The sequence below is a fragment of the Amblyraja radiata genome, chromosome 23 (assembly GCF_010909765.2).
Source record: "Amblyraja radiata isolate CabotCenter1 chromosome 23, sAmbRad1.1.pri, whole genome shotgun sequence".
NCBI classification, from domain to species: Eukaryota; Metazoa; Chordata; class Chondrichthyes; order Rajiformes; family Rajidae; genus Amblyraja; species Amblyraja radiata.
In genome coordinates, this window is record NC_045978.1 from 4617404 (window position 1) to 4629967 (window position 12564).

A 12564-nucleotide genomic window follows, 5' to 3' on the forward strand; every position below is an offset into this window, starting at 1 on the left:
AATAATTGTAAATTGTCCTTAGTGGGTGTAGGTTAGTGTGCGGGGATCGCTGGTTGCCACGGACTCGGTGGGCCGAAGGGCCTGTTTCCACGTTGTGTCTAAACTAAAACTAAAATCAGTTAAAGCATTAATAAAGTTGTAAGATTAATTGATTTTTCAGCAAAGAATATGATTTGTGCATAGATTTGGACCTTGCAACTCTTGCCATTGATTCTAAGGAAGGCTGCCCTTAAAGACCCAGAGACTCTCAACATCTGTTGTTGATCTCATTTGCAGAGGCTCCATTATATTTAGCAGCCGAACTCATCACCTGTTTTCCTGTTTGTACAAATTCATTACAAATGCACAGTTAAATGTTATAATAAACTTAAATTAGAAATTGAAAAAAACTTTTTTTTTAAATTGTGCGGGGCAAGTTGTTTTACACAGATTGTGGTGGGTGCCTGGGGTGGTGGTGGAGGCAGACACAATAATGGCATTTAAGAGGATTTTAGATAGGCACATGGATATGGAGGGATACCAATTTACATGCAGGCAGAGGAGATTAGTTTAACTTGACATCATGCTCGGCGTGGGTATTGTGGGCCAAAGAGTCTGTTCCTTAGCTGTATTGTCCAATGTAGATCACATTTAATCCACAAAGTTAATTTTTTAGTGAAAGAATTTGTTAACCAGAAATGGCACAGTATGCTATTAAAACATTTCGGAGTGCAAATCGTAATCATTAACATCTTAATGATATCTTTCAATGGGATTAGTTTAGAAATACTTGAATGTTATGTCAGTTGAACTAATTTTCCTTGATTGAGAGGAAGTTTGCAAAGCAACACTGTTGGAAGGCTGAATCACTGTCAGTAACCTGACATGGCCTAAGATTGTGTCAGTCTTATAGTTAAATTACACCAAAACCTAATAGTTTTGTCATTGTGCTTTCAGAATCCAGGCTATGAAATTATTGCCAATTGATGCATGGGCAATTTAGGTAATGTTTAACAGGCCCTCAACTGTATAAGCATACATTTGTAAATTAATATAGTATTATATTGAACGGGTGGTCTGCAGTTTACACTTAACAACATCATTCACTCACCAATAACCTCCAATGATAAAAATCATACCAGCTTATTCTGTTAAACTACACATAGATGTAACATTAGGGCCTTGCGTGTGTGTGTGTACATACATGTGTCTGCGTGTTTGTGCACATGCATGTGTGTCAGCACCACCCTTGCTCATTGAATGCGTGGAAGAATTGCGACACTCGGAGAGGCAATGCTGCCTAGCTATATAGGTCAGTTGTCAAAATCTTACATTTTTGGACACGTATTAAAACAGTCACAGACTTCCCAAATATATTAATTGCATGTTTGCGCAATTATTTTTTTCTAGCTTCTGCACTTTCCTGTCTGTGCCCCACTCTCAATTCATTTCTGGAGTGTTTGTCATTGTAAAATGTTGGTCAAAAGGCACAACTGGTCTTGTCATTAGAGGAAGTCCAAAATTAATGATTTCAGCATTTTGTTTGGGCTTGCATAATAATAAAAACATGACTGGCTTAAGTAAACCTTTCTGATCTTAGCCACATAACCGCCGTCGGTGTTGCCAATAGTAAAATTTGTTTACTTAGTTAATTCTATCCCTTAAATAAACCACAGCCTACTTGGTTTCACCGTTTTACAGACACAAAAGACTACAGTTGCATTGTTGATAACCTTACTGTTCAAATCAACAAAATATCCCAGGGATTGCGAAATGGCACATGGGTTTCAAACCAAGCAAGTGTGAGCTGTTGCACTATGGAAGATCAAATGTAAGGGGAAAATTAATGGCCTGACCCTTAACGCCATTGATATCTAGAGGAATTGTGGGGTCCATGTTAATAACTCCCTGAAAGTGGCAACACAAATGGATAGAATGGTAAAGGCAGCATTTAATGGACTTGCTTTCATATGCAAGTCATGATGCAGCTTTATAGGACTTTTGGACTATACTGTTCGTGACCTTTGTCATAACAGTGTGAACATTTCTACTGAGACTAAAAAATACAAGATGTCACTGATGTAAGTTGTGGAAGTTGACACTTAACAATTAATTTATAGATTTCAACGGTTCATGAGTGTCAAGTAATACCCTTAAGATCAGATTCTTGGATGTTGTATTCAGGACACAATGTTAATATGAAAAATAGAGTCAAGCTGCCACAAATCTTTCTGTGCACTGCATCTTAAATGCAATGGAACATTTCTAATCACATCACACAGAGGCATTCTTGCCATTTGGCAATTTGGAATGCCCAGGGAAAAGAAGACATTTTAAAATGTTTCGATCTCTTAAGTGAAATGCATGATAGACTGGCATAAACACCACCCATTCCTTCTCTCCGGAGATGCTGCCTGTCCCGCTGAGTTACTCCAGCATTTTGTGACTAGCTTCGATTTGAACCAGCATCTGCAGTTCTTTCCTACACATAAAAAAAATCAAAGTCCTGGATTCATACAACACAGGAACAAGACTTTAAACCTACCAGATCCACGTGGTCTATCAAGTACCCATCCTTAGCTTCCTAACTTGAATTGTGCAGACAGACTGAGAACAATTGGATCAGTGCATCTTTCAGTACCTTAGCAGTTGCTGTCTATTGAGCAGTCATTCGTGAACACTGAAGTCGAGTAATGTCACTCTGCATCTGTTGGCTTCTAAAGAAAACTAGAGGCACGCAATCCTGATGTATACACCTCAATTGTCATTTGTAAGACTTCAGATAAAACTACATTAAGGATTCTAAAAACAATAAAAAGTCAAGAACTGTTCAATAAATCTTTATTGTCACGTCTGCACAGCACAGTGAAGTTCTTTTGCACAACCCACAAATGCACAGTCGCCATATTTTGCCGTTGTTTATAAAGGGGAAAAAAAGTCCAGTCCACGTGCCGGAAGTACTGGAGCGCCCCTGATTCATGTTTTTCGATGGCTGCATTTTGAAACTTAAATGTGAATATAAAGTGAAAGCTCAAGAATTTGCAAAATCAGTCTCCTTTAAATGACAGCTATATTTTCTTGAATTTTGATATTTGTCTTTTTTTGGGGGGGGGGAAACACTTAAAAGGTTGTTCAAAACAGACAAATTCAATTTAGGCATGACAGCAATTAATCTACTACGCCACAATACCGAGTACTAGAGGAATGCAGCAGGTCAGGCAGCAGCTGGAGAGGGAATGGACAGACAACATTTTGAGTCAGTGCCTTCTTCAGACTGCTTGGCGTGAAATGGGGTGGAAAGAGATGGGACATCGAGCAGATTTGAGAGGCCAAATATACTTCCCTTTCTATTGCTCATAGTCGTAGAACACAAAATTCATGCCTTTTGAGAGTTATTTTCCTCAAAATTATTTTTCATAATGTGTATTGATTGTCCCATAATTGATTGACTATCATGGTGAGAATTTACGACAGCAAGCTGGTTAAAATTACTTGAGATTGAGCCATCTAGCATGTCTAACTTGCTCTCAATAACTTCAGAACATTACAGCACGGGAACAGGCCCTTTGGCCCACAATATCTGTGTCGAGCATGATACCACGACCAACTCGTAAATGCCTGCACATAATTCAATTCCCTGCATATCCATGTGTCTATCCTAAAGGCTCATCAAAGCCACTAGCGTATCTACCTCCAACGTTCCCCACAATTTTCCGTGGGTCATCATGAGAGTGAATTGGTAATGACAGCTGTTCTTGGTCATATGCTGCTTAAATCCTATTTTCCCCCACATAGCTGGAGGGATTTTCAGGTCCAAAATGTATTGACAGGTTTTCAAAGAGGTGGCCACCTATGATACATCCCTGTGGTTTATGTTTTTCTACATACAAAATTCTTCTTTTTGCTGGTGTCTTGTCTTTGAGGTCCTTCTGCAGTTGTACTGGGCCCTAGTGAGACAACATCTGGAGTATTGTGTGCAGTTTTGGTCCCCTAATTTGAGGAAGGACATTCTTGCTATTGAGGGAGTGCAGCGTAGATTTACAAGGTTAATTCCCGGGATGGCGGGACTGTCATATGCTGAGAGAATGGAGCGGCTGGGCTTGTGCACTCTGGAGTTTAGAAGGATGAGAGGGGATCTCATTGAAACATATAAGATTGTTAAGGGCTTGGACACGCTAGAGGCAGGAAATGTTCCGATGTTGGGGGAGTCCTGAACCAGGGGCCACAGTTTAAGAATAAGGGGTAAGCCGTTTAGAACGGAGACGAGGAAACACTTTTTCTCACAGAGAGTTGTGAGTCTGTGGAATTCTCTGCCTCAGAGGGTGGTGGAGGCCGGTTCTCTGGATACTTTCAAGAGAGAGCTAGATAGGGCTCTTAATGATAGCAGAGTCAGGAGATATGGGGAGAAGGCAGGAACGGGGTACTGATTGGGGATGATCAGCCATGATCACATTGAATGGCGGCGCTGGCTCGAAGGGCCGAATGACCTACTCCTGCACCTATTGTCTATTGTCTATTGTCAAATGTGAGAGAGTAGATTTTCTGCTGATAGTAATAAACATGTTTGCTTTGTAGCTCATTAATATTCCCTTCAATTGTATGCCCATGGTAAATGTATTTTGAATGTGTAAATGGAACATAATTTACCAGGTTTTATTCATTTGCTTTAAATATTTTTAAATGGTTGATTTAATATCTTGGAACCAAAATGGTGTTACTTTTCTGTAAATAAACTCAAGTATCACAAGTGTCGTAATGAAAAGAATCATAATGGAAATCGCAGGGCGCAGCGGTAAATTTGCTGCCTTACAACGTCAGGGACCTGAATTTAATCCTAATAATGGGTGCTGTCTGCATGGAGTTTGTACATTCTCCGTGACTGTGTGGGTCCGGTGCTCTGGTTTCCTCCTACACGCTAAAAGACATATTGGTTTGTCGGCTAATTGGCTACGGTGAAATTGTAAATTGTCTCTAGTGTGTAGGATAGTGCTAGTGTACGGGGTGATCACAGGTCGGCGCGGACTGGGTGGGCCGAAGGGCCTGTTTCCTCTCTGTATCTCTAACGTTTAAAGTAAAAACGTTTAAAGTAAAAATCCAAAGATTAAAATAACATTATTTTGGTTAGCCAATGTTAAAAAAAAAAAATGCAGCAAAGATGATGTTTCTGAAGTGTTGAAAATGTTTTGCTTAACGGAGTCTTTATTCTCTCTTCCTTCCCCCACCCCCAACCCCCACGTCCAGAGGGAGATGGAGCAATTGTGGTGCAGCCAACATCAGCCACAGAAACAACCCAGCTGACCAGTGACAGTCACCCCAGCTACCACACTGAATGATTTAATTTAACCAAGTTTGCTCTTGTAATTAAAAAAAATATATTTACAATTCATTTCAACACTGGGATAGTTAAAGCTATAGATTGAACGTTCACAAGATTTCATGCCCCGTCGAACGCAGCCACCAACATTGAGAAGACCACCTTCCCTTATCATGCCTTTTGCCACTGTAATTTAACGCCACAACAAAGTACTGTAGCAGGCAGTATTTAAAGCCATTTGACACTTTTATTTACATATTGTGATGTGTGAATGGAATGACGTCATGTAATTGTTGATTGATAATAGAATCGGTGCACATAAACTACCACTAGAAATTCAGTGATAGTCACGTTAACCTGTAGTTTTATTGGCTTGTGTAGAATGTTGCCAATAATCAGTTTGTTTATAGTGCTTATTTTTTTTTATTTGATGAGGGAAGCAAGTAAAAAGTGGTAAACTTTGCCTGTCATTTTGTCGTGCAATCACGAGATGTAATCGACTGGAATCAGTGCGCTATCCACATGAAAGGAGTTCTCAGTTATGGTGAAATATCAGATGCAGCTCAGCATTACCGCCCATTGTTGGTCTCATTCAATGTGGTATTTTGAGATGGTTTCTCACTGCCAATTTCTGACATCCATGTAATATTCAAATGGATAACCCTCCCCTCCACCCACCTGAAGGGTGGATTTCTTCAATAACTGTGTTGCCGGAGACTTGCAGAGAAGAAAATAAAATCATGATTTTGAAAGCATTTAAATATTTTTACAGGTCAAATAATAAATATTGATTATTAATCAAGTACAATTGATTAGGGAGCCAGTGTAACCATTGTAAGAGGAGGTTTGCTTGAAATTGTTTACACTTCCGTGATTTATTTCATTGTTAGGAAAGATTTCTAAATGCATTTTCAGATTAATTACTTTGACAAATGCAGGTTCAAAGAGGTGGCTCTTAGAATGAATGAAGGAATAAGTTTATTGGCCAAGTACTCACATACAAGGAATTTGCCTTGGTGCTCCGCCCGCAAGTGATAATATGACATACAGTGACAGTTAAGAATGCCCTATAATCCACTTCAATAACCAATTATCCCACTTTGTGTTAAGTTTCTTTTTCGCTGTGGTACTCTCGAGTACTTGTGAACCTTAAAGTGCAAGGTATTAACTGTACAATGAAGAAACAATTGAGCAAAGGCAGCACATTGCTAGAGTCCAGAATTGGCTAATAATGTTTAAGAAGGAACTGCAGATGCTGGAAAATCGAAGGTAGACAAAAATGCTGGAGAAATTCAGCGGGTGAGGCAGCATCTATGGAGCGGAGGAAATAGGCAACGTTTCGGGCCGAAACGTTGCCTATTTCCTTCGCTCCATAGATGCTCCCTCACCCGCTGAGTTTCTCCAGCATTTTTGTCTACCATTGGCTAATAATGTTTTGTTAAGGTTCTTCTTTCTCCAAATATTGAGATAATTTCCAAAATGTTTTTAATTTCTGTGACCAGGGATTGAATCCTGCGCAGGATGGAGGTAGTATACCCATTTTCTGCCTTTTGCAAATGTCTTGTGGTTGTTTATTGTTTTAAAAAGTAACTGGATGAACATGGATTCCCTCAACCAAATCATAGTTGCACAGATCTAACACTGCCTTGAATGCAGTGTTCGAATAAACTGATTGACAAACTTAATTTGACAACTACTGGAAGTGTAGAATAGTATAATTCATGCTGAAAATTAATAGCCCTCTCACACGGTACGAGTTCATTCCAAGAGTTCTCCCGAGTTTGCCCTGATTGTAACTCGGAGATTTACGGTAATGGCCACTCGTCGGTACTCGGGGCTCTGTTGAAAAATCTTCCCGAGTCTTCCCGAGCTTACCTGCTGTTAGCGAGTTTTCACGAGTACCTGCCGTTAGCGCTAAGAGACGTCCCCGAGCTCCGACGTACCAGCTACGTTCATTCTCCGTGCTTACCGCGAATTTGATTTTTTTAAAACTCGGGAGAGCTCTTGGAATGAACTCGTACCATGGGACAGGGCTATTAGGAGGCTGAGGTTTATTGGCATGGCAGTCTTGAGATAACTGGGAATATATGTTGATTAAAATGCAAAGTTATATTGTGATTGAATTGCCATCAAGCTTTGATAGTGGAAAGCTTTGAATTATATTAACTGGCAGTTTTAGAAGTGGACCAAGTTTTAATTTGTTTTTTCAGGGAAGAAGTTCATTTACAGTTCTTCCATTTTGCTAGATTAGAAATTCATTTCTGTCTTTGTTCAATTGTTGAATTTGAAACATTAGACTTGCCGCAATTATAAGGAGTGGTTGTATTTGAGCACCCTTAACGGCCTGTCCCACTTTCACGACCTAATTCGCGACCTCTGCCGAGTTTGCCCGTGACTCATACTCGCAGCATGGGCGTCACGAGGTCGTAGCAGGTCGTGGTGCTAGTCGTAGGTACTCGTGGCATCAAGTAGGTCGGGGCGTTTTTTCAACATGATGAAAAATGTCCACGAGTACAAAAGGTCGTGAATTAGGTCATGAAAGTGGGACAGGCCCTTTACATTTACATTGGTTAATGAAGAAATGCCTAAATGCTTTTATTTATATAAAGTCATGAAGTTGATTTTGTCAATTTTTGTTTACTCATTGAACTGCATGTTTTTTTCTGTTACTGTTCACTGTTACTGTTCCCATCCAAGCCAACGCTAACATGTATGTTGTGATCATAAGCTTTCATGTCCTTTGGTTTGTAAATTATAAATTATATCTATGCTTTGAGGCACAACAAATCGCAATGTTTTGAAAATAGCTCCCTAACAATTTTTAAATCAAGTGTACATTTGAAAGAGGTTTTCCCATCCCATTCCAGGCTGGACCACAAATGCGACATTCCCTAATTTGTGGCCAGGAAGGTAGGAAAGCTTAAGATCAAAAACAAAGTTTTCAGTCAGTATAGGGTGATCTAAACAGAATGATAACAATTAAGACAAATGCAGCTCAAACATCAAAGGTGATGTAAATTTAATTTCAAAATTATGAAGAATTTGTATGTTTAGGATGGATAATTCATTGTTATTGCACTGAATAGTTGCTTAATTTATATAGAATCTCAAAATAGACAATCATAATTTGTGCTACAATTAGCACGTTAGATAGTCTGCTGGATAAATGTGAAATTGGTTTTACTGCAATTCATTTATTACAAACCTAAATTTTGTGTTATTGAAGGCTCTATTATTTGTATATCAGTGCTTAAATCATAAGGATTGTAATTTGCCATTTTTCAGTAAGTAAGCAGTAATGAATAATTATTTTCCTTTAACATATCCTTAAATCTAATACTGTTCACAAGGTTGAAAAGAAAAGATGAATTTCTGAATTTTTATCCTAACCTCCATTTAATCTACTTGAGCCTGATTTAACATCCAGTTTATTTATTAACTATACACTTCATGATAGCATTAAGATTTTCAAAAGTGGTTGTGATATTTACTCCTTTCTTCAACATGCACGCAAACCTCATGATCACTGAAGTAGTTCTGCCTGAAGGGCCTGTCCCACTTGGTGATTTATTTATTTTTTAGGCGATTGCCGGCATCATATCAGTGTCGTCAAAAGATTTCGAAAATTTCAAAATCCAGCGGCGATAAAAAAAATGTTGCGACACTTGGAAAAACACCGCTCGTCATAAGTCGCAACACGCCACAAATTTTTTGGTGACCTGATACGCCAGTCAATGATGCTGGCAGTCGCCGAAAAAGTTGCCAAGTGGGACAGGCCCTTGCAAGTGCGTATGTAAAGTCTAGATTCTTTTTTACATTTGACATCTGAATGAATACCTTAATTACAATTTACGATACGATACAATAAAACTTTATTCATCCCAGGAGGGAAATTAAGGAAATGAAAACCAGTTTCAAGAAATGACATGAACTTATAATTGACTTGATTGAGCCAGCCAGATTGATTGATTGATTGGTAGTGTGATGCCCAAGTTAGAATAATATTTGTGGGCATCACACCTTTGGTATTAAAAATATATATACTATCTGATTTAAGGGACTGAAATAGAATTAATATTCAGTACCAGTAAAATTTAAGAAATACTTAACCTCATTCGCTCTCCCTGGTGGATAACTATCTAGAGCTTTCCTTATTTGATTATTCTACTGATTATTCCTACTCTATCCCCTATCGCTTCATATTTATCTGCAATAGATTGATGGCTGCAAACTTTGTAGATCTTCTGATGCTGCTGGGTCTTGAATAAAAGATAATTTCTATTTTCTATGCTTGAGAAGTGTTGAAATAGCTAGGGCATGACAATTGGCTAAACACATTTTGCTTACCATTTCCATTTTCAATACAACTGTACGAACTTTCAAACCCACGCCTGCAGAATCATGAAAGTATTGACTCTAAAGCTCCCTGTCCCAACTTTAACATACATTCCTCCATGTTCTGATATTTACCGTATAAAACTGGTACGGTAACACCGAATCCATTTTTTTTTTTGGTATTGTGTTAACTGTAATGAAAGTGTTACCTGTGGAATTTGCAATGCTAGCATAGCTTGGTTTAATCAAGTGGATAAGTGTCTCGTCAGCCACACAGTAATAATGCCTCTTCCAATAATGTGCAAATGGAAGGGTAATGTAAAGAATAATTGCTTTGTTCTGTAATGAATTTGGGTGACCTGTGCACACAGTATAGAAGTCTTTTTTTTTTAATGGTACCTCTTGTAAATTATGTTCCATTCATATGGTTAGTTTCTTGAGCAAAGCTTATATTTGGTATTATAATTTGAATTAAACTACCATTTTTTAAAATGACTATCGGTACAGTGAAGGAGAACAGTCATTAGTTTATGAACTTAAATGATTCACAGAATCTTGCAATACATTTGAAACATTCCCTGTAAGACTTAAATTATAAGTAGTGCTGTGAGTCTGAACAAAGAGGACAGATGCTGTCTGTAGTTTTGGATTTTTTGTTCATTGTAAAACACAGTGGCTCAAGGTACTGTTCAAATCCACAACTTGTTGAAAACCACTCGATTTCTCCAATGGTCAAACCTTCACGTGGTTTTGAATGCTATTTAAAAATTGTATTTTAGGTTGGTATATTTAGTTGTCCATCATTGAAAGCTGCCATATTTAGTTTTAATTTAGTATGGTTTCAATTTAATGACCACTGCTGTTTCTGCGGCACTATAACGTTGAAGATAGAATTCAGACTTGCCATTTTTGTAGACAATTAATTTACTAACGGTGCAAGATAAAATGCCCTAGTTTGTTAAACATTTTCATAATAGTGACCAATTGAGGGAAAAGCAAAACTGGATAGTGAAAAAACTCTTGTTTTTATTACATCGAATGATAATTGCTTCTTTTGTTTTGGTTCCCCACTGCACCCACTAACTCAGTGTCAAGCGCCAAGTTGGATTGTGAATGTGTTGTCTAAAAGTCAGTTTGACATACCAGGGTTTAATTTTGTCTTATCTAAATAAAACAGAGATACCTTAACATACTTTTCAAATGTGATGCATTGCCGAAATTTACAGAAATGCTTTTAATCACTCAGTACATTTGTCGTGCCAGTCATCAAATGAGCGTATAATATTATTTTTAAAAACTACTACAATTGAATAATATTGCAATTTATATAGTGCACATTGCTCTCGCATGTTACAGGAATAACACTAAACCGACTGAACAATAAATGATTTGAGAAAATTGGATTTGGCTGCAGGTAAAATATTGTAACGCCAGAATGAATTGTGTGAACTATTCAAAATTTGATAGTAGATTCTTAAAATTCTGATTATTGGTGTAAAAATAGAATCAAACATTGTTATGCAATCTTTTTGGTATTCTTAAAAGGACCATAGTTGAAATTCTATGTAAGTAGATGTGGTTATGTTAACTACAGGACTTGAAGCCCATGGACTCCTGTACATACAATAAATTGTAATGTTTTTAGCATGGTTATTTATGTACTGTATTGCTGAAAATCATTGGTAATTTATTTGATTTGCAGTTATAAAATAAATGTTTCCGACGCTTAAATCACTGGCTGTGTACATTTGCTTTATTTGTGTATAAGCAGGCTCCTATATTCCAAGATTTCAGTTGTATACTAGAGTTTTGTGCATTGCTAAGTCACTCCTCTGAGTAAAATTGTACAATGCAATTTCTATAGCTTGTGTAAAAACGGGCAGCATCTGTGGAGGGAAATAGACCAGATCACATTTTGCTTTAGGATCTTCTCAGGCTGATATTTGTTCTGCTATTTACAGGGGGGAAAATGATAGCTAAGCTCACAAGTGCAATATTTTTTTGTTCTAGGATTGATAGAGTAGAGATTGTGTAGCTAGTTATAGATTCATTGAAACGTTTCAACGAGGTATTTTGCACTCATTAATCCATCCTATTATTCTCTGCAGGAATTTCTTGTAGACATTTGAGGAAGCACAGGGAAGAAAGGCTTCTAGTTTCACATTTCCACGTAATGACCAAGCTTTGTGGCATGTAAACTAATCTTTGCAGTGGGTTTTGTGGTTTTCTGGATTGGTTATTTGGAATAGAATACAGAATAGTTTATCGTCACGTGACAAGTCACGGTGAAATTCTTTGCTTGTATGCCCAAGGTATGCAAATAGTCGCTACATAGAGGTTACGAAGTACCCCCGCCGGCTCCTCCTTTGTTCTCCCCCTTCCCCCGTTCCGGGACCTCCATTGTTCTTTATTATTTCTTGATACTGCTGCTTAAACGTGTGTAGTTCAGCATTTGATGCTGAAGAAACCTTGAATATTAAGATTCAGAAACTTGCTGAAAGTGAACCGAAAATATGCAGTGAGAACAACACCATCACAGATCTCGGTGAGAAAATGATATCTCAACCAATGCTTAATGTTTAGTTTAGAGATACAGTGCAGAAACAGGCCCTTCGGCCCACCAAGTCCGCATCGACCAGCGATCCCCGCATATTAACACTATCCTACGATATGATGGAACTTTATTTATTCCAGGAGATAAATAAAGTCTGCCAACAGTCATAAAACACAAGATACATGAAATGAAATTAAAGTGATGAGTGGAAAGGATTAGGGATGTGCAAAGTAGGGGGGGGGGGGGTAGGGGAGTCTGTCTACCCCATGACAAAAGGGGGAGGAGTTGTACAGTTTAATATTCACAGGGGAAAAGGATCTCCTGTGGTGTTCTGTGCTGCATCTTGGTGGAACCAGTCTGTTGCTGAAGGTAGTCCAAATCT

At 38.2% G+C, this 12564-nt stretch overlaps 1 protein-coding gene across 2 annotated transcripts in view; it reads left to right on the forward strand.

The window, feature by feature from the left end:
* Nucleotides 1-6026, forward strand: part of dnajc5 (DnaJ heat shock protein family (Hsp40) member C5) — a 43947-nt gene extending 37921 nt beyond the window's left edge. Inside the window, exons 5-6 of one of the 2 annotated variants that reach the window (XM_033041401.1) lie at nucleotides 937-982; nucleotides 5221-6026. In XM_033041401.1, coding sequence (XP_032897292.1) covers nucleotides 937-950 — 14 coding nt within the window. In that variant the 3' untranslated portion in view covers nucleotides 951-982; nucleotides 5221-6026. The remainder of the gene's footprint in view (nucleotides 1-936; nucleotides 983-5220) is intronic. The other variant, XM_033041400.1, reaches the window with a different exon arrangement.
* Nucleotides 6027-12564: the final 6538 nt, after the last annotated feature.